The 20,997-nt window shown below is 42.0% G+C and overlaps 1 protein-coding gene across 2 annotated transcripts in view; it reads left to right on the forward strand.

The window, feature by feature from the left end:
- Window positions 1-17,093: 17,093 nt before the first annotated feature.
- The window catches only part of midn (midnolin), a 28,927-nt gene continuing 25,023 nt past the window's right edge, over window positions 17,094-20,997 (forward strand). The window contains exons 1-2 of one of the 2 annotated variants that reach the window (XM_087174973.1): window positions 17,094-17,524; window positions 19,700-20,028. In XM_087174973.1, coding sequence (XP_087031099.1) covers window positions 19,808-20,028 — 221 coding nt within the window. In that variant the 5' untranslated portion in view covers window positions 17,094-17,524; window positions 19,700-19,807. The remainder of the gene's footprint in view (window positions 17,525-19,699; window positions 20,029-20,997) is intronic. The other variant, XM_023409664.2, reaches the window with a different exon arrangement.

The following is a 20,997-nucleotide window of genomic DNA, read 5'->3' on the forward strand; positions in this document are numbered from 1 at the left end:
ACCACTTCTTTAATCCATATTTATTATAGGGAATGTTGAAACTGAGCTTTATTCCATTCTCTTTTCTTCTCCACACTCAGATGCATCGCTTGTCGAAAGGCATAGCAGAAAATGACCATGTGCACATTCTGTTCTCTCAGTTTGTGTGCAGTCATGAAGCTTAAACAGAGAGTGCAGAATGTTCCAGTCCTTTCTGGAAAAAAATACTGTACTGTAGATACTGTAATTGAGGAACTAGTCTTTCTGGTCTTTGACATGTCCAGTTTTAGTTTTGGTGGATTTAAACTGCCACAATATGCGTTTTTAGTGACCAGAAATAACTAGTCATCTCCTCTTCAGCCACACAGCCTAATGAAATAAATGAACTGTCTGGCCCGAGTGCTGAGGTGCTGTACATTGATATGAACATGGTGAAGTGCTGTACATTGATATAGAAGTGGCAAAGTGCTGTGGATTGATAAAGGATGATGAGTATCCAGTGAGAGCCCTTATTCAAGAGCCACTCTGTGTTGTATGGCTGATGAGGCCTGTGATAATAAGTCACAGTCTACATCATCTCCCATGGATAACCATGTGCTGTAATTAAAAGATTGCACTGTCTGCACCTGGGAGAGAATAACATGATACACACCATGACAATCCATGGTGTCATCTTTGAGTGGTACTCTTAACACAAAGCAGCTCCCAGCTTTGTGAGGACTCATTTGGCTGTACAGTTTTTACTGAGTCAACCAAGGCAGGAATATAGGAGACAAGCCCATGTGAGTCAACATATTTTGAATGGCACCAGCTCTAAAATGATAGTAGAGCAGTGTATTCTTCTGTGAGATTTCAGCTTGAAAAGAGGCCACTGACTTGACTGCCTTTGGTGTCACCGACAGCTGAGCAATTTTAAGATGAAAAGCTTGGAATGGTCGAGCATGGAAACAATTCGTTGGTCAACATTGGTACACCCCACCTTTAAGTGGCCCTTTAAAGGGTGCACAAAACTCCACCAGTGACCCAACAAACTCATAAGACACCTCTAAAATAATAAAGGGTCTATTTAACATAAATGTGCAAAAGGACATTAAATTAAGACAACAAAAGATACAAAAAACACACAAGAGAACACAACAAGAATCCCAGGCTGAGAGGCAGCTAAACCAGCAGCCCCCATGCCGAAAGCCTCTCCCTTTCTGCAGCTGGCACCAGAGTTTTTAACCTTTTCTTCCCAGGCCAGGTGGATCCCATGGAATAATCAGGGCGGGCCTTGGCGGAGCTGCAGGGGAGGCAGGACAAGGAAAAGACAAAAAACACTGGGAGGGCATAAATGAATCATCAGCAATTACGATATTCCATTTATGGTCTAGTCATTTATCAAATTTTGGTTTAATCGTTGGTTATACAAACTCTAGGGTTGCAATTAACAATTGCTGTAATAGATTATTTTAAAGATCATTCGCGGAGTAGTACTTCCATACTCTCACTTGCTATTTTGAGTGCATGAGTGCATTCACATTGACAAGTATAGCAACATACAGTGCACTATAAGTATCCGGATAGTGCGCTCAAAACGGTCCAAAAATTGAGTGTAAAAGGATGTACACTTCTCACCCTCAACGGTCACCATCTTGGCTGTGTAGCAGAAGGGGAGGGACCACCAATGTAATTTCAAACTTGTGAAAATGGCGACCGAAGAAGGAGGACACGTTGTCTGTCCTGATAGTGGTTTAATTTCCATGCTGCATGACACATGGGGCAGCCACACGAAAGTAAGACGTTCATTTTTAAGTCAAGTGAGCAAAGCAGATAGCAGGTGTGCAACAATCACGATAACTTGCAATCGTCATTTCCGATGAGCACTCAATGCTAGTGTTTGATTTCGGCCAACACTAACCTGTTGAAATTCTTGCACCATGTCAGTGAGTGCACTGTGTACATGTTGTACTACATGTGAGTGTACTGACTGAAGTATATTACCTGAGACACAACACATGATTCCCAAACCCAAAGATATTTTAGAGATAATTAGCAAATGATCGCATGCTCAACATGCTAAACTAAAATGGCTTTACCTGCTGTACAATCAGCATATTGGCATTTAGCTCAGAGCACAGACTCACAGAGCTGCTATCATGGCTTGTTGGTTGATAAATGACTTCATCATTGATTATTAAAATAGTTGGCTTTTTTGATGATCGAATTATTGACTGGTTGACTAATTGTTTCATCTCTTAAGAAAAATAAATTTCATGATACTAAATGTTTAATTGGTCAGAAAAAAATAAGATTAATTCAAAATGAAGATGGCAGCCCAAAAGTAGTGTATAAGAAACAGAAGATAAAATATAATATAAATTCAACAATGGAACTAGATTAGATTTGAGCTTTCATCTTATTAAACTCAGCAGGGCGTAGTTCGGCTTGTGCCCAAGCATCTGTCGGTGTAATGGTAAGAGCTCACTGTCAAGTAGTGGGCAGTAAAATGAATCATACGGCCAATGGAAAGAATCAAGGCACAAGATTTTCTTTATGTACTGGCAGTGGATCCAACATGACACACACTGGCTGTGAGACAGTGTGATATTTTCCTGTATGCTTTCAGAGCGTCTTGATACAGGCTTAGTCACCAGCTATATGGACAGGAATATGGAGTGACTTTAACCTCATCAGACTTGGAACACCGATGAGAGTCTCTCAGTGGATACTCAAACTGAAACCCTCTTCATCTGTTTAATATCAATGCTCTTATTAGCCTCATGAAATCATGGGACATACTTCACATGCACCCCCATTGACATTTCACTCCTCATGTTAATGATAATTCATGCAGCTGACAGCATTGGGAGACCTGTTAATTTATCAGACACGATTATGAAAAAATAAAACGGTGTAATAGGTGAATAATAAGAGAGTTACGCATAAAACGGGGGAGTGACAGATGACACATTATAAAAGAGTAATCTGATATTTAACCGGGTGCTGTGATTCATGAAAAACACATCAAGATGTGCATACCTTTACTTTAAACAAAAGACTTGAGATCACACCACAGATTACTCATTCACCTGGAGTAACGTAATGTTTTGATTCGATAACTCAGGGGGAAAAACAATCATTGGGCCCAATCTGTTTGCCTTGTTTGTCCTGTTTTTTTACCCGTGCCGTAAAGATACCCACCCAGTCTTGTTATGTTAACAAATATTTGATTGATCGTCTGAAGAGGAAGTATTTTCCAGTGGCAGGTGGTACGTGACGGGATATTGAGAGTGCCTCATGTGTGAAGGCAAATTAGAGACCGGAGAAGGAACTGAGAGGAAATTAAAGGTCCCTGAAAATTTTAACGCTTCGAGTGATGAGCCAGCTATGATTTTGGGGATGGCAATTTTCCATACACCAAAGTGCAACAGAAATTACACATATCATCCAGCGTTTATAATCATCTGCCTTGGAACTTTAATGTGCACTGGATGTTATGTGGTACGGATACACAGATGCGTTTTGGGGCTGCTTTCGTGTGTGTGAAAACTACATTTCCCCCTGTGAGATATGGTCAAGCACGGCTAAGTGTGCATCAAGGGGGCGAATGGAGGCTCTGCAGCGGTAAGAGAGAAAGAGCGGCATCCAGAGAGCAGAGCTGATTGAAGTACTGACCTTTTGGTGGGACTGTGTAAAGAGGGGGCCTGCAGACTCTCAGTCAGCTGTCAGATACTGCATCCAGCCTGATAGTGGGAGTAGGGCCCTGACACCAGCCTCCCACCACTCTGCCCTGTTTGTGTCATCCATCCCTCCATTCTTACAGCCTTCCATTCCACACAAACACCCACCCACCCGTCAAACACACACCACTCACACACACACACACACAGCCGGGCACCGCCGCAAACACTGAACCAGACGCAAACATCCACACAAACACAAACATATTTCAGCCTGTGCCAGCTAGGTAACATTTCTACAAATAGCAGTGTGGGCATTTGGGAGAAAATCGCAAAGCTGCAAACACAGCCTGCTGTAGGGGTGAGATAATCAGCTTTGTGGTAAGAGCAAATGGCCCCTGAGTGGCAAGGCAGGTAATCATTGCAGTGTTTTTGTGGGAGAGGGGAAGTGTGCTTTTCCGTCTTTGTGTGTGTCTATGCATATTCACATGGAAATGAGCAGCTGATTCAAGGGCATGCAGGTATAAAAATTAACCCTAAAAGCACCCGTGACTGCATATCTATCACCAACACTGTCCACATCAAAATAAGAATTCACAAAACAACCCAAAATAAATATACATTGATGTTGCCATGAAATCTGAAGCCATTTTTGTTTGTGACATCTTCTTGTAAACCTGGGTCATAATGGCACACCACTAAAAAGATACAAAAAGGTCCCTGCTGACGTCAGTGTTGCTCCTCAACTTTCTAGAAGCAGCACAGGTGGGGCACCATTTACATAAGCAGCAACAAACAGGCTGCAGATTTGCTTAAATTGCGTTTGGAGTTATTCCATATCCCTGATCTGTTTCCAGTTTTGCATGTGCTTTGATGATCTTCACTCAATTACAAATTACCAAAGAAAACATCCACTCTTCCTTTTTATTGTAAATCCAAGGCCCTAATTGGAAGAGCTGAACGGTTTCATGCACATTTCTACACCAATATGCATAAATGTAAACTAAAGGATGCAATCACTGTAACAAAAGGCGGTGCGAGCGGAATTAAATATTCCCTTGAAGAAAGATTGAATAAAGAAAATGAGAGAAGGCTGAGCATGTGTGTGCATGTGTTTGTGAAAGTATACGAGGATGATGTGGGGTTTTCTTTGGCTGGGATGTGTAAAATATCCATCTTTCCCCAGAAGCTGCTGACAATGGGATTTGTGGCTGTTTGGAATTCCAACTTGAGGTGTCACATGCTACAGGGTTCAAATGAGTGCATTAGCAGGGTGTGACCCAACCTGTGAGTACAGTACAACATGAGTAGGTGTGTGTTCCTGTGGAGGGGAGGAGGTTTAGAGACAAAGATGGTGCTGACAGAAAGGGGAGATCTGAAAAGGAGAGATATGGTATAAGGTAAGAGAATGTAAAGCCACACAAGATGCTGTTCAAGGAAGTGAGATGAGAGCGCACATGGCTTTTCATGCCCCTGCTGATAATATGCACAGATCTATATGAGGCCAGTGAGGAGGCTCAACATTTCTCATGCTTTTTTTCAGTAGGAAGTTTCTGCCTAAGTAACCAACAAAACAGAATATAGTACATAAGCAGCATAAATCTGTTGCTCTACAACAAGGATTTCCAACCAGAGGTGCTTGCACCCCAGGGGCTACTTATGCAGGATGGGGTACATGTAAAGATTGTGCGTAGCTCAACTAATCAAAATTCAAAAATAAAAATTGAAATAGGGGTTAGGATATATATATAACAGGATATACCCATACTTAGTCAGCTATAACACCTAAACACTACATTGTGAATGAAACAGCAAGAATGTAGAGAAGTTGAAAGTTTAAATGGTGGACAAATAACAGTTCAAGTTAGTTAGAAAAATAAAATAGCTAAAAGTAATGGGTAAGTGGTTGAAATAAATGGTGGTGTTGTTGAAGGAGTATTTGAATTCATCTAACAGGGCTGTGGGGGAACAGCTGACAAAAAAGGTTGGGAAACACTGCTATATGATCTAGCAATGTAATCATCATACAGTGATTAATTGCCATGGTAGACAGGTGGTACACTTGCCACCTGTGTAATAGTTCATGTTAGAGTCAATATATGGGGGGGGGGGGCGGCATCTGAGCTGACGCCTGTGAACCAGAGCTAACAGTAGTATGAATGCCACTAATCCCGATGCCGACACTTGACTCGTTCCAACCAAAGGACGTAACACTGATCCCCCAGTGCAGATGACGTCTGATTTGCTCCACTATCCGTTTGCAGTATTAGTCATCTCAGGGATGATCTCAATTTTCCTGTCCTAGCTAGTCCCATGTGATCTGTCCTTCAGGCCCATGGGGTTTTTCTGCCTCCTGGTACTTTTTCACATACATTTTCCTGTAGTCTGTCTTTAGCTGGGTTAAGCTGCTGTGCCCCCTTTTTCCAAAACGAGTCCTGGATCTGCCCGGGCACGTGATGACACATTCACACTTGAGAGCACATGAACATACACACATTCATCATGAAAGTGCAGTTGGTTATTTGTTGCCCTTTTAATTGCATGTTTTGAACAGGTGAGCGCCCTGTTCTGTGCCTAAATGTGTTTGTGTGTATGTGTGTGTGTGTATGCGTGCGCACGTGTGCGTGTGTGTGTGTGCGCATGCTTAACCACAACATGCCAAAAGAGGAATTGAGGCAAAGTGTAAATAGCACCATAGGAGCACCTCTGGGTTTCCTTTCCTTCCTCTAAAGCTGTGTTGAAACCTTTGTGTCATTGTTTCTGTTCTGCCACCTGTGCTGTTTTGAAACTTTCCAACTGACACAGGATTTCTTGAAATCTCAATGATGCTGTCGTATTACCTTACAAATGATAAAATAAGAAAACAATTAAGTCCATTATGAGGTCATTTTAGTGAAATATAAGTGACTCTTCTTTCTGGTAAAGAGAGATGGGACACTGTCCAATGTTAACAAGCTTGTGTAAAGTTTGGGTTTTGTACTACTTGTCTTTGTGCCCATAGAGATTTGTTTGCACATTTGTCATGGTGTCTGCAGTGAGAAATTCACCACTATTCAAATTGTGTGAATGAAAAACAACTTCCTCAGAAATGTCCATTCTAGGTCATCCCTCACACTAAACATGAAACCCATAACTTTTTGTCAAATTATATGTGACTGAGTGCTGTGCTTTCTTATTAATGCATTATATGTGCTGTCAAACGAAAAATGTAACAGGGGAAGCAAGACATTTCAAGTTCAGGCAACTTTTAAACTGTTCATGTCAGTGTGAACTTTAAATTAGAGAAACAATGAGAGCAAATTACAGAAATGAAACTGCATGTGGCACGCTTTGTGAGATGACTGGTGTAAATGTGCTCTCCTTGAACCTTCACCAGACCAGCTAATCCCTCTGAGCTGGGTGACGCTCACTTCTGTTCCCAGAGTGACTGACAACTCATTGTGGCTTCATAGTCACAAGACTCTCCGCTGAAGCACTGTAGGAAAATATGCCAACAAGCTACTGTAGTTTCCACCTAGGACACCGAAAGCATGCAGAAATAACTCCCTTAACACGCATGGACCAGCTCTGGGGTGGATTCCAGGTCTGGGGCCTCGTGCTGGTGGCTCCTCAACAGCACATATTGTGGTTGTAGGGCCCAACAAAGGAGCTAATAATGGTGATGAGTGATGATGATGTACAAACAATAAAGTGTGCATGACTCCTGTTAAGAAAATGACTGAATAATGACACTGACCGCAAATCAAATGTTCAGAGTATAGCACTACTAACAGGGCCTTTTATGCTGCAGAGGAGCAAAACTGAGCGTAGCTTCATTTCACATAACATAACAACACATGTTACCCTGCTTGTGATTGTTGTAACATGCAGTCCATGTAGCATATAGTGCTATTGCATGAGCTGGTGTTTCGCATGAGTTGAGCAGAGGCCAGACATCCTCTGAATGCAGCTACTGACTGATTCCACACGTGGAAGCTGGGGAGGTGGGATTGTTCCATGACTGCAAATAGAAGGCCATGGTACTTTTAAATGACTCTGAAAAGGTCAGATAGATGGATTTCAGTATAGAAGCACTTCGACATACAGACACTACCTATGGTCATAGTGTTTTATCAGCGTGCAGTGTTCAAATATTAAGCAAATATTCAAGTATTGCACCCAGGCAAGAAATAGTTCGACATCAACACACCATAAAACCTAAGCAGGTTGTCTTCACATTTAAATCTTGTTACGGAACTGAACTGTTGTAATAAAAATTAAAAATTAACTGCAGCAAAGGCCCCCAAAATGTTAATAACTAGAATGCCTGACAGCAGGCCATGCCATACACTATGTTGATGTGGAAGTACATTATGTACCTTGCCATCTAGTTACTTATTAGTCTACTGTCTGTCAACAATTCACGGGTCAAAAATAATATTTAATGTTGTTGGTGTTATAGAGAACATTAACAATGAAAGTGTCAGGGAGGAGGAAGCCATAAAAAATGTTTGTACTCACAGTGGCAGTGAGTCAAAAGTCTTGGGAAATGTGAATGATCTTAGTCATGATTTCAACAAAGATCATAAAGGTCCATAATGATACTGATTACCTTTATCATATCTCGACTGAGACAGACTTAACATTTCACATCCACAGAGATCACAGAGTGAATTTACCTGATCCGCTGATGATATTGCCTGACAAAACATTTTAAATTATGATGACACACTAGTGTGTACCAGGGAATTACTGCCTCCACACCCATTTGTAGTCGCAAATTAGCCTTTAAACTCCCTCTGAACTTGGCACATCACAGCCAACCCACCAAGAAATGTGTCTGATTGTATAATTTTTTTCATCCACAGTCTTGATTTTGTGCAAAAAACACTGATTAATGCTGGATAAACACGCTCTTAACAAGCAGTCAACACCAGACACGTCAGCTGGTATAAATAGACACAACTGACTAATTAACCATGAACTCATAGTGGGCAGACTGGCTGTATCAAGTAACATCAAACAGAAAGAATAGACATGACTAAACATAGACAGGGCCAGAGCCTGGTGGAGCGAGCGAGGTGAGGTTAGTTATCATCTGGTTTATAATTCAGTGCTTCAGGCATGTTGATGAAGGTTAAGACTAGCATGATGGTGAGAGACAGGACTGGGATGACAAACAACTGCAGTCAGTTGAATGTAAGCTGATGAGGTCTGTTTGTTGTCGTGACTATTCTGGTCCTGAACAACTATTTTTAAAGGCCTCTGGTTCCTGGCATGCCCCAGCGTCAGCCAACTAATATAGAACGAAGCACGAATAAAGCAAAAATAAAGGAGTTATGATGATTTAGTGTCTTTTTCTAGGTAATCCACCTTTGACACATTGTTGCTATTAGAGCTATTGATATGATTATTTCCACAAGCTAAGGTTTTTAGCATGGCTAATAACTAAAAATGGATGCACAAATTTAAGAACAACAAAGTGTAAATGTTATATATTGTATGTACTAGGAATATGTGTGTTACTGAGTATTTAACTGGGATACTTCATTAATTGTATTCTTGTTGTGCGACCTTTGATATTTTGATGTGCCACTTCCTGTAGATTCACGCTATTCTCTTAAGCTAAGACTGTACAAGTGATCCCGTCGATAGTGTGCGAAAAGATGTAAAAGTGCTGAAAAGAGGTATTAATTTTACTTTGTACAGGTTAATGCAGTTCCTTGTTGTTATAGTGGTGGTTTCAGTGTATGTATGTATGTTTATCATGTGCAGCACTTTATGTGTAGTATGCTAGTTAACTGGTCTCAAGCTAGGCTAATGGAGCTTGGAGACGGTTTCTCATGCGGTCCGCTGCTCTCTCCCTTTCTCCTTTAAAGGTGTGCATGTAGAAAACTGGTCATGAGAAGCTGCTCCACTGATATTATTGTGTTATGCTCAGGTATGTGAGCTCCCTATTTGTTATTTTATTATGATAAAGTGTTTTGTATTGATAATTTAGCTTTTTTCATAAATATAGTGTATATTTACATCTATGTTCATGTATACAGTTTGATAATAATTCATAAAATTGCTGCTGGTGGGTGGGAAAATAGCTTTCACAGGGATACTGAAACTGTAGCTATACAATCAAAATGTGATGTATTCTGATTTATTGTTGAAATAGAAGATAGCGGGTGGTAAATGTAGTGATGCAGTCATACAGAGTCGTGTCAGGCTAGGCTGAGGAGAAATGTGCATGTAGAAACCTGGTCATGAGAAGTTGCTATACATATATATTATTAAGGACTTTAAGCGGTAACAGTTGAAGGGATGGCCATGGCGTGACATGAGGACGTAGATTCTATCAACACACCAGTTGTTCTCCTGTAGTAGAAAGTTGCTGCAACAGTAGGAAGTGTCATACTAGACAAAGCTGTCCGTTCAACTGTCGCTACTTAAAGTCCCAACTGTGTTACAAGCAAAGAGCCCGTGGGAGAATAAATCCCCCCAGCTGGCAATGCAACAGTCTTGTCTCATTCCTTATCGTCCACCAACACGACGCAGAATTTGTAGCGTGTCAAGCCATGCAAGAAGAAGAAAAACAGTGGCATCAAAAATACGTAACAACAGGATACCTGCTGTGTGACTGGTTGAGCTGTCACAGCAGAACAAACGCTGCCTCGCTTGTAGACAGGGTTAAATTGAAGCCTCGCCTTTGATCATTAGTTATATAGATACAGAGGGTCAGGTCAGCCTTCCCTGTGTGACTCACTTTTGCTTCATGGCATTCCACCCATACACAGTAAATATTTAACTACACGTCATTGGTGGCATTCTGTTTTCAGTATCCAAGTGCACCTCTTCTCCGAAATGACAACGGCATGTCATTGATTTCGACAATAATGCTTGACTTTTTTTCAAGTGCTGGGGAAGCGGCATGCTGTGGAAGGCTGCATTCATTTGCATGTTAGTGATAATCATTTTTCAGAAGAAACACTGAATGGAGGTTTTCCTGATAGACCCTATTACAGAACTAGAAATAGCTGTCTGCTAGAGAGCAATCAGTATAAAGTACAATGAACTCTCTTTAATGGAATTACTGCTGTTATCATGAAACACAAACAGAATGATGGCAAAGAAAAAGGGGGAAAGGCGGATCAGCAAGGGCTGGAAAGTTAGAAGAGGAGGGGGTGGAAAAAAGAGAGCAAATGGGGAAAAGGGGAGAGTGGGGCCAGAGCGAGACAGGAATGGGTGACGTCGTCATTGGGGACAGAGGGCTATTTTAAGAATATGATAGGGAGAAGGCCGCTGCGCACGTCTCTGGGCTGACGTCACAGATGAGATCAACTCGCTGCACAGGCTGCCAACCTGATCATGTGACCTGTAATGACCTTCCCTATCAGTGATTAGATTACTGCATGTCAACTGCAGAGCAAAGACCTGCTGTAGGGAGTAGATATGCTGCTGCAGAGGAAACAACAGGAGAGAGTAACAGAAAGTAAAAAATAGACAGAAGAATCAACAGTCCTTCTGTTGAGAAAAGAAGTGGGGGGTAAAAGCAGAAGGAGAGATAGAGAAAAAAAAACTAATTAAGCAAGAGTACGAGTGCAAGGACCAAGGGTGGAGAACAGAAAGACAACAGGAGAGATGTAAAACAGAGGAGCACCAGCCAAGATTGAATTAGCCCACAGCTTCAGCTACCCCTAAGCCTGGGATGGAGGAGGATTAGTGGGCAGGGATTCTGGAGTGTGTGTGGGTGTGTGTGGAAGTATTCAACCGTGTGGGAGGAGAGCAGGGTGATTTGGCAAGTTCTGAACTTGCTTGCACCAACAAAGGAAATGCCTGCATCTGGTATTCATCACTGCATACAGTACACACCAATACACATGCACACACACACACAAACACACACACACACACACACACATACGTGCACACACACACACACACACACACACACACACACACACACACACACACACACACACACTGCTATTATCTCCTATCTGTTTTCTTTTAGTGCAAAAGTGCTGTGAGTACTGGTGCACATCACAACATGTTGCTCTTAAACTGATTTGGTGTCCCCTAAACAGACACTGACCTCAAAGAGCAAAATTTCTTTACAACCGATATTACTGAGTGAATGGGTAGAACCATTGCAAAAGTCATATCTTTGTTTTACCAGAAGTAATACGCAAGAAGTCCATTCTGCATTGCCAAAACCACCTACCCAGCCACCCACACTTCCTGCCCTGAGTCTCTCTCTCCTCCACTCTCGCACTCCTATTTTCTCCCGTCTCTCCCTCTCTCTCACACACTTGTTCTGCTCTCTTCTATTTTATACACTCCACACTGACACCTAACCTTTGTCGGACCACCAGTTCCTCTGGCGCTACGCTGTGGGCTGTCAAACAGACAAATAAACAAACAGATAGCGCTAACACCCTCCCAGCGTGGCCGAGTTTCACAGCTAGAAAGGTTCTTATCGTGCCCGGCTTGTGTCCTGTGGGTGGATTTCATTAGCTTATTTAGCACATTCAGCCCAGTTCCAGGTTGAGTCCTATTGTAGGCCTTTTAATGTGAGCAGACTGGCTCTGTAAAAGAAAACAATTATCAGCTCCACCATTTGGATTAGGCTGTGCAGTAAGTGGTTAACAGGCCTGGATCTGGGGTTTGGGAGAACAGTGCAGCACCACTAGTGTCTTATGAGTCGTGCAGCACCACAACACGAGAGGCTATGAATATGACAAACGGTTCGCTGCACATGGACAGAATATGGAGAGTAGTGTGAACTATCCTGTTGCAGACGTGATAGGCTTTGCCACAACAGCACATCATATTCTCACAGGATCAATGTGGAGGCTCAAATCACAGTGGTGTGCTGATTTACATTACTATGCTACCGAGAGCCAGTGGTTTTAATTATAGAGGTTGCATTAAGGATACCTAGGCATTTTTCACTTATTTGCTTTCTTGCCAAAAGCAGTCACAAACAAGACACACTTGGTACGCATTGTACGTATCATTAACTTTGCCTGCCACTTGAGAATGTGTTGACTAAGGATCGAATAACTAACATGTTCAAAATGTCATACAGAAAGAAAGGGAGAATATAATATTACTCATCATTGACACACACACACACACACACACACACACACACACACATATACAGCATACACTCAGCCTTATGATAAATGTACCACTTGCAGAGAATGAATACAGTGAGCTTGATTGTGACATGTTTGGACAGTTTCCACTGTGCCTCTGGGCGCAGTTCAGTGTATAGAGGTTGTTGTGATTAGTCATTAATCACTCACTCAGCAGCAACTGAAATACATAAACTTTACAGTATGTACTGTATCCAAGTTGATGTTTATCTGATTCATTTATCAGTCGATGAATCATTTGGAAGATGAAATTTCTGCTTCCTATAAAGTTTCATTAAAAAGTTTTGATGACAAAAGTCAAGGGAATGTCGTGACTCACGATACTGGAAATGGGGCTCTGGTCAAAATGTTCCTGGCTTGGATGTTCAGAAGATACTGTAAAGTGTGACTGTGACTAAATCATAGTCTGAAGTGACACTTTCTTTTCTTGTCCCGTCGTTGCACGTTTTTCACATTTTCTCTCGCTTTGTTTCTCGAGCAGGGGCTCTGACACTCTCTCTGGCACGTTGTCTGCTTTAGTGTGTAAAGCTGTAGAGCTCGAGATGTGTCATCAGTCATCTGTGCTGTGAGCCGATGGGGCGAGCGAGCAAGTGCTTCAAACAGGGCTCCTTCTGCAGGTGTGGGATCAGAGGTCCTGTCCACACTGAAATCCTTTCCACTCCCACTCGACTCATCACCCTTCTTCTCTCTCATGACTTTTTTTTTTTTATCCTACACTGTATCTTGGGTGCTTTTTGAACTCCATCCCAACATTTATTACTTATCCCACTCCACATTTGCTACTACTATGACCAGGTTTCTTCAAGCATGGAGGCACACATGTTTATAGCAAAATCTCTGAGAACTAAGTCATACCTGTAGCTAAATGTACAGAGAAATTGGTGTTTCTGGGGAACATAGACAAATCAAACATGTTTAAACTGCTCCCTAATGTATTTTCTCATATAATGTTGTTTTATTCCGCATAAAAGAACATTCTAGGCAATACCAGACTCAAGGTTACATCATTTTTGAATTGTATTTGTGCTTGAATCCTTTTTAAATCTATTTTGTGATGATATTATCTATACATTTGTCATATTGCATGCATTCACATACTGACATGCACAGGCTAGAGAAAAAGGACATTTAGAAATGTGCTTTTATTTAATAATGTCTTATTAATTTTTGAATACTGAACACTTTGGGTCATAGGTCATACTTGTTCCTTATTTCTATGAATCTTGTCTCCAAGTTTGAACATGAGTCTGCATTCAAAAGTCAATCTCACCCACCAACCTGTCTGTGCACACCATTCAAATGGCTGAACATCCAAATAATTCAGAAACTTTATCCACTCACTGAAACCGGCACTTAGGCTGCAATCAATACTGTCTGAAAGATAACATGTAAATCAAATTAGAGACACATAAAGATCTGGGCTGTGTTGTTAAAACCAAGAACAGAGAAGGGTTATATAGCTGGTCAGTCCATATCAGTACCACCATGTTTGCATCATTTCTTCGACAAACAAAACATAAGAATTTTTCTTGTTCTGATTCTACATGGCCATGTGTCAAATGTTTGGTCAAGTAATCACAGTCTCACTAGTTTCGTGGGAATTAGGGCTAAGTGATGCTGTACCTTACGTCAAAAAAGTGTGATGTTAATCAAATCTGCACCTCACACACTTTTCCTTTGTCTGCTGTATGTTTGTGTCTGTGCATGTTTGTATGAGCACTGCCCACTTATTTTGGAGCCACCCTTACATCTGTCAGCGATATAGAGACGGTGCTTGTATGTTTTACAAGCATTCATTTGCACCGTTTGTATCAGCATGTAAGGAATGCAGGCATCTCTGTGTGTCAGCTTCCGGTGGTAATGTTGTGAGCGTAGCGTTGCGATGGCCGGTGAGGTGTGTCTACCCCACTCGCAACCACTCAGGGTGAATCAGGAGGAAATGGTGGCAGGAGAACAACAGCAGCAGGATGAGCGCGTCGGGCATGGTTCATTTTTCTCCCGAGGCAGAGGGCGGCCCACTGGTGACTTTGACGGATAGGAATGTTGCTCACCCACACACACACACACGCCCACACATGTCCCACACACTCAAGCTCTCACACAACAACTCGTGTGCTGTTGCTCGTGCATGGACACACATACGCAAACTCGCAGATGGGTACACGCACAATCACACACAGGCGGCTCTATCCCACCAGATCTGATATCCAACGTGAAATGTTTATGACCCGCCCACACGGCCTTCCTCCCTTGTCAATAAACTCTTCCCAGAAGTATGTGTGATACATTATCATGTAGATGGTTGCATATGGGGGTTGCTCTTGCACCCTCCATCACAGGATTATCCATGTGCATCCTACTGCACCATGCAGCACATAGAGAAAAACATTTGGCTTTTAAGCTGCGTGATGATTAATTTGTGCATTAACACAATTCTTTTACTTAATCACATTGTGATTTGTCACATTAGCACAGATAGAATGGGGGGTCACACTGTACCAGCTACTGGGGATTAAAACAAATGACATATTGAAAGAAGGTCTCAACTCAAAATGCTAAAAAACATGTCCTCTACTGAAGAATGAAAAACTGCCAATTACAAGACAATGTCAGGATCAGGATTACATGTGGTGAGGGTTGCACCTTTGTCACAAAACATATCAGCTTGTCAGCTCAACTACAAAGTCTAATTCAGGCAAAGAAGGTCAGAGTGTTCTGCATGACCAGAGCTGTGTTGACAGCTAGACCTGCTGACGAGCACAGCCAAGCCGTCTCATGGCTGAAAGAAGAACTTGACTCTCAAGCGGCCAGAGTGACACACATCAACGCACATTGGCTTCCTCTGTGTATGAGAGTCTTGTACGCACAGTTCCTGTAATGTGCTCCTGCCAGCAAGACAAGCATCAAAACAGGCTATGGAGCGAGCTAATTCAAAAGCGCAGCATTTGACTCGAACAAAGGGTTGGGTTTCAAGTAGAGGAGGGCGTTTAACCAACTCCTTTCACTTTGTTCCACTGAATCAGCATCTCCCAGAGAGAAATAGAGAGATGGAGACTGATAAAGAGCAAGAGAGGGAGCTGTTGGGGCTAGGCATAGACAGGCACTTTTGTCTGATCGTGGAGTCTCTGGGAGATAACGGCAATGTTTCTTTTGAACACACACTGCTTTGTCTCTCTCCCTAAGACACACAAACACACACACTTACACATGGATGATTCAGTTCTCAGACAATGTGATAATATGCTGGTAGGGCAAAACGTCCCCTGCACAGCAGGGAGGAGTGTGTCTCTGTAATCAGACAGACAGTCTGTGCTGGTCCTGAGGCTGGAAGGAAGGACAGTTCTTGGCTGGTGAATGTGAGCTGACTCTGAGGCAGAGTCAGGTCTTTTTTTCTTTCCTTTGACACATTGCACAACATCTCTCTTGTCCTTCAGGTGAACCTTATTGTGATGATTATCACACATGTGAGCTACATGGACGCAATCATTGCACAGGCATTATACAATAGCCTGTCCTGACCTACAGTATGTTTACATTCAGTGCTGGAAAGTACATTTACTCAAGTACTGTAGTTAAGTACACATTTAGGGTACTTGTACCTGAGTAGTTCCATTTGTATTATTTTATACTGCTACTCGAATGCACTTCAGAGGAAAATATTGTACTTTTAACATTCCTTTATTTATCTATATATCTATACTTACTACATACTTTGCATATATAGACTTTGTAATATGGTAGGCTAAACTTATAAAAACTTGTATTTTTTATAGATTAAACAATATGCTTACATGTGAATGCATCAGTAATATGTTTCATACTGCGATATTTCTACTTCTACTTAAGAATCTAAATTATTCTTCCGCTACTTTCTATTTGGTTAATAGCCTACAACAATGAGCGGTATTTCTGTCAATATTTCAGAAGCAAGACTGGTTTTGCTAGCATAAATAATACTGATTTAACATATTTTTTGACAAATATCCATAAAATTCCCCAAAACAAGTGAATTTCCTCAAACACAGAAGTGCAGTTTTTGTTTATCGGTGTACGTGCCCTCGTATCCAGGGAGCCTGTTTACCTGCTCTGTTGCCCAGTGACATATTTCTCTATGTCGTCTAAGTGTGGCAACACCCCTGACATCGCCAAAGCACTCATTTCATTGACTCTCTGTTAAGGTGGTAGGCCACAGGCTGGTGGTGTTTTGTTTCTATTTAGATATCTGCTCCCATTAAAAGCCCTATTCTGCTGCTCGGAGAGCCACGGCATTGACACAGTTGGATATCTTTATCTTTTGCCGCTTTGCGTAGGCACATTCTTTCCCACCGGCGAGAACGCGTTGAACAGCGAAGCAAGGCCACCTTAAATCGCATGCTGACACACCAAGAACTCTACTCTCCACCCATCTCCGAGAAGAGTCCGTAAAGAGGTGTCTCACCTTCCCAACTACGCGCTTATTATCACGAAGGAAACCGGTACAGCAACAGCACGCGGAGGACAGTTAGAACACAACTGCATCTCCTCATTGGCCAGCAGTCCTGAGGTCTGGTGCGTAATGCCGCGCGCTGGGCACGCACGGACCCACCAGAGAATTTACTGAAGAAAAATCTTGTGGATATTGAAGAGTTTGGATTTATTTATCTGAGAGTTTTTATCACGGTCTGGGTTTACATTACATGCCAAAGCTGGGGGAACAGACTGGAACACAACAGACTTCTGCGCGAAGCTTCACAGTTTTCGCCACAATTATTGGTAAGTACACTTCAATATCACGTCCAAGTAACTCTATTAGGATTTTATTTTTATAGCAAGTTAACTGAGATGCTAAGTGCATCTCATGTAGTGATGTAGTCGATTACGGATCGATAAAAGCATGTTGTCAAGTGATTGGATCAGCCTCCTTCCATGTAAATTCAGTGGGCATGATTAACTTAATAAGGCCGGTATTGACGACAGGAGAATGTCACTGTTAGTGTAAATTATAATTGGTAGCTGACTGAAAGTCGCTGCTGATGTCGTCTGTTTAGAAGCACAATAACAACCGTATTAAATGATACTGGAGTAGTGACAGTCATGCTAAGAGTATTGTAGCTCATTTTATGATAGACCCTAAAGCATAAACAAGTGAATTCATATCTTCTTAAAGATAAATTCTCGTTATAAAGCCCCACCTGAATTGTCTTCCATTGTTAGGCACAAGTAAACTATGACTCACTTCCAAGTTTTGATTGTGAAAGTTTCTTCCTTGGCCACTGGGTGGCGACCGAGTATCTGCTTTTTAGTGCTGAAACCCTTACTTGTGTTGCAAGAAAATGTAGGGGTGGACTCTGTGTTGGCTATAGATGCCTGTATATTCTCAATCTATCCCTCTTTGTGTGTAAGCGTGTCTGGTTTGTTTTGTCTATGACATTTTTTGGTTACCTCAGACTGGAAAACATGAACTTCTGCAACACCAGTCACAGCTGCACCTTCTTGCATGTATCAAGTCAGAATTAACATTTACCTTTACATGCTGCATTCTCTATCGCTATCTTTTACTGCCAAATGTAACACTGTATAGACAGTGAGTTGTCCGGTATATTTCTTCCTGGAGAGTATATCCCTTTCAGCGGGTAATTTGCATAGGCTATTATTCCCGATCACTTTAATGGTTTCTTGTATGTTGCTGAGGTCAGGGGAAAGAGAATGGCGTCAGCACTATTAATGTCATTACAATCCATCTGATAACTTAGATTTACCAGTGAAGAGTGTAACAACTGCTCTTTATATACAGGCTTTAAAATAGCTGCATCCACACTAGTGTTGATTTGTAGCCTGCTGTAAAGGAAGAGAGTGAAACCTGATCAAAACACTGATACTCTCTTTGATATGGTTACAATTTTATTTTCACTAATGTGATGTCGGATCAGAACATTCATTAATTACAATTATCCTGTCCTTTGAATCACTAATCTAAGATCAGTCTGTATCTCTTAACTTATGTAGTTTTTTTAATGATGAATGCTATTTTAAGCCTGTTGCACACTTCACAAGCAAGATGGCCCTCAAATACACAGAATTACAAATTAAAAGATTAATAGTGAGTAAATTAGTGGTAGGAAAAAGTAAAGAATTCGTCATTTTAATTGGGTCCTCCTCAGATCATCAAGAGACCTCCAAAGTAACCTCAGTAAAGGAACCACGGCTGTATGCTACTGTGGTAAGGACACATATTTTGTTCTATGCTGTAATTTATTATGAATGGCCTAAACTCGCTTGCCCTCCACGTGGGTGTGGATCTCATCTTCCTATTGGCTGATGGCAGCAACGTCCTGAAGGAGCTCTCCTGTGATTGGTCTGGCCGCCCCGGGGCTGTGGGCGTATTTTATCGATGGTGGAAGTGGGATACTTTGTGACAATGTTCATTGTCGATATTTCACCGGAGCTGCCGTGGGTATGAGTGCTCGGCGAAGAGCCTCTCACTACTAGCCGTGTGAGGCTTTGCAGCTTACGGAACATTTATTTTCTCCTCTAAAGCTTGCAAAAGCTTTCAAAACACCAAGAGGAATTTATGTTATTTTTATTAGACCTCGCAGGTTTTGTTTTAAAGGTAACCTCTTACGTAAATGAATGTCCGTGGCATTTTTTGCTGACTGCATACTTGCGTTTCTGCCTGGTATTTGCACATCTATGTAGCATATAAGAAGACTTTTGCTGGCACACCGGAAAGGGCAACATTAAAGAGAAAGATCAAACGAAGAAAAAAAAGAGCTTTATGTAGTTTACTTTCCCAGGGGAATATTCTCATGATATCGACCGGAGAGAAGACGGATTGGGTTTTATTCTGACTCTCGGAGAGCGAGAGAAAGGAGGCACCAAGAGGTAGAGCGAGCGAGCGAGAGAGAAAGACAGAAAGCTTTCTGAATGCTGCATTTGATTTACAAGCAGAACAAGGGACGGTAGCCGAAGGACGGATCCGCTTCACCATCCTCTTCACCCTCTTCATCCCCGGCTCTGCTCGTCTTGTCTCCCCCTTCTCTGACCACAGATTATCGGATGGACCAGCATCCCAGCGCCCGGAGCTGCACCAGTCGCGGGGCTTCGTCCTGCGAGGCCGTCCCGACTGAGCCCTCCATGAATCTGTACATCCACTCCACCACCGGTACACGATTCGAGCTTTCCTTGCCCCTGGAGGAGACCGTAGAGGGACTGAAGAGGAGGCTATCGCAAAGACTCAAAGTACCCAAAGAGAGACTCGCTCTGCTACACAAAGAAACGTGAGTAAACCTCATATAAGCATGATTGAAATGTGTTCACTGCAAGTGCCTTTCTGTACCGGGAAAACAGTCGTAAACATTTAATTAGGGTTCTGTGTTAAAACGCCAGCCTGTGTTTGAGACTTTGTACTATAGACGGACACCATGAGCCATAATGTATAAGCTATTCCGCAGTTCAAAATGTGAATAACCCCAGTTTAGGTGCGTTCACTCTTCGACCCTGCAGTGATATATTTGAATCTATACTTTGTATTTATTCGTGCTTGAGCTCTCTGGAGCTTCAAACACAACCTTGGCTGTTTTGGTCATCAATACATTCAAGGAAACTACTGACCACGGTATTGGAATTACGCATAGGGGACGCACCGGTCACTGGAACAGTATTGACAAGGCGATCTGCAGACTTGCATTGATTCATCCCCCCATCATTATAAATACCGAAGCCTGACTGAATTGCTAATGCTGTGTGAATCATACACGTTAAACATTGATGAGTACAGTCACACAGACTTGGTAGCCTGTAATTTATTTACTGTGCCACTGCAGGCATACATATGGCTCATCCTAGACATGTTACTGTATAATGGGAGATGGATATAACCTGTGCTTGGATTGGGATCTAAGTGTCTAGTTACATGGCAATAGACAGTATCTTTGGAAGCAGAATAACTCCTTAATGGTTTTAGTGAATTTCTGGGTGTGAGGTGTCGGCTGGCCAGTTTTCTTGAGTTCTCAAAATGCTCCTGTAATAGCACATTAGGACACAGCTGCTTGAGCGAGGGAGTAGTTAAACCTTTATAAAATCTTTATTATTTAAAACGGAAAACCTACAGTGTTAGTCGGTTTTCAAACGAATCAGACCCAGGTTAAATGAGCTAACAATAGTGCAGGTGGTGTTATGCAAAATAGCGAGGGGGGGGGGGCTTTAGTATATGCAAACAGTCAGCATTGTTTTTCAGCCCCCCCACC

This window comes from Seriola lalandi, unplaced genomic scaffold (genome assembly GCF_002814215.2).
Source record: "Seriola lalandi dorsalis isolate HSWRI2012SDOR001 ecotype SW California unplaced genomic scaffold, Sedor1 jcf7180002054402, whole genome shotgun sequence".
Taxonomy (NCBI): domain Eukaryota; kingdom Metazoa; phylum Chordata; class Actinopteri; order Carangiformes; family Carangidae; genus Seriola; species Seriola lalandi.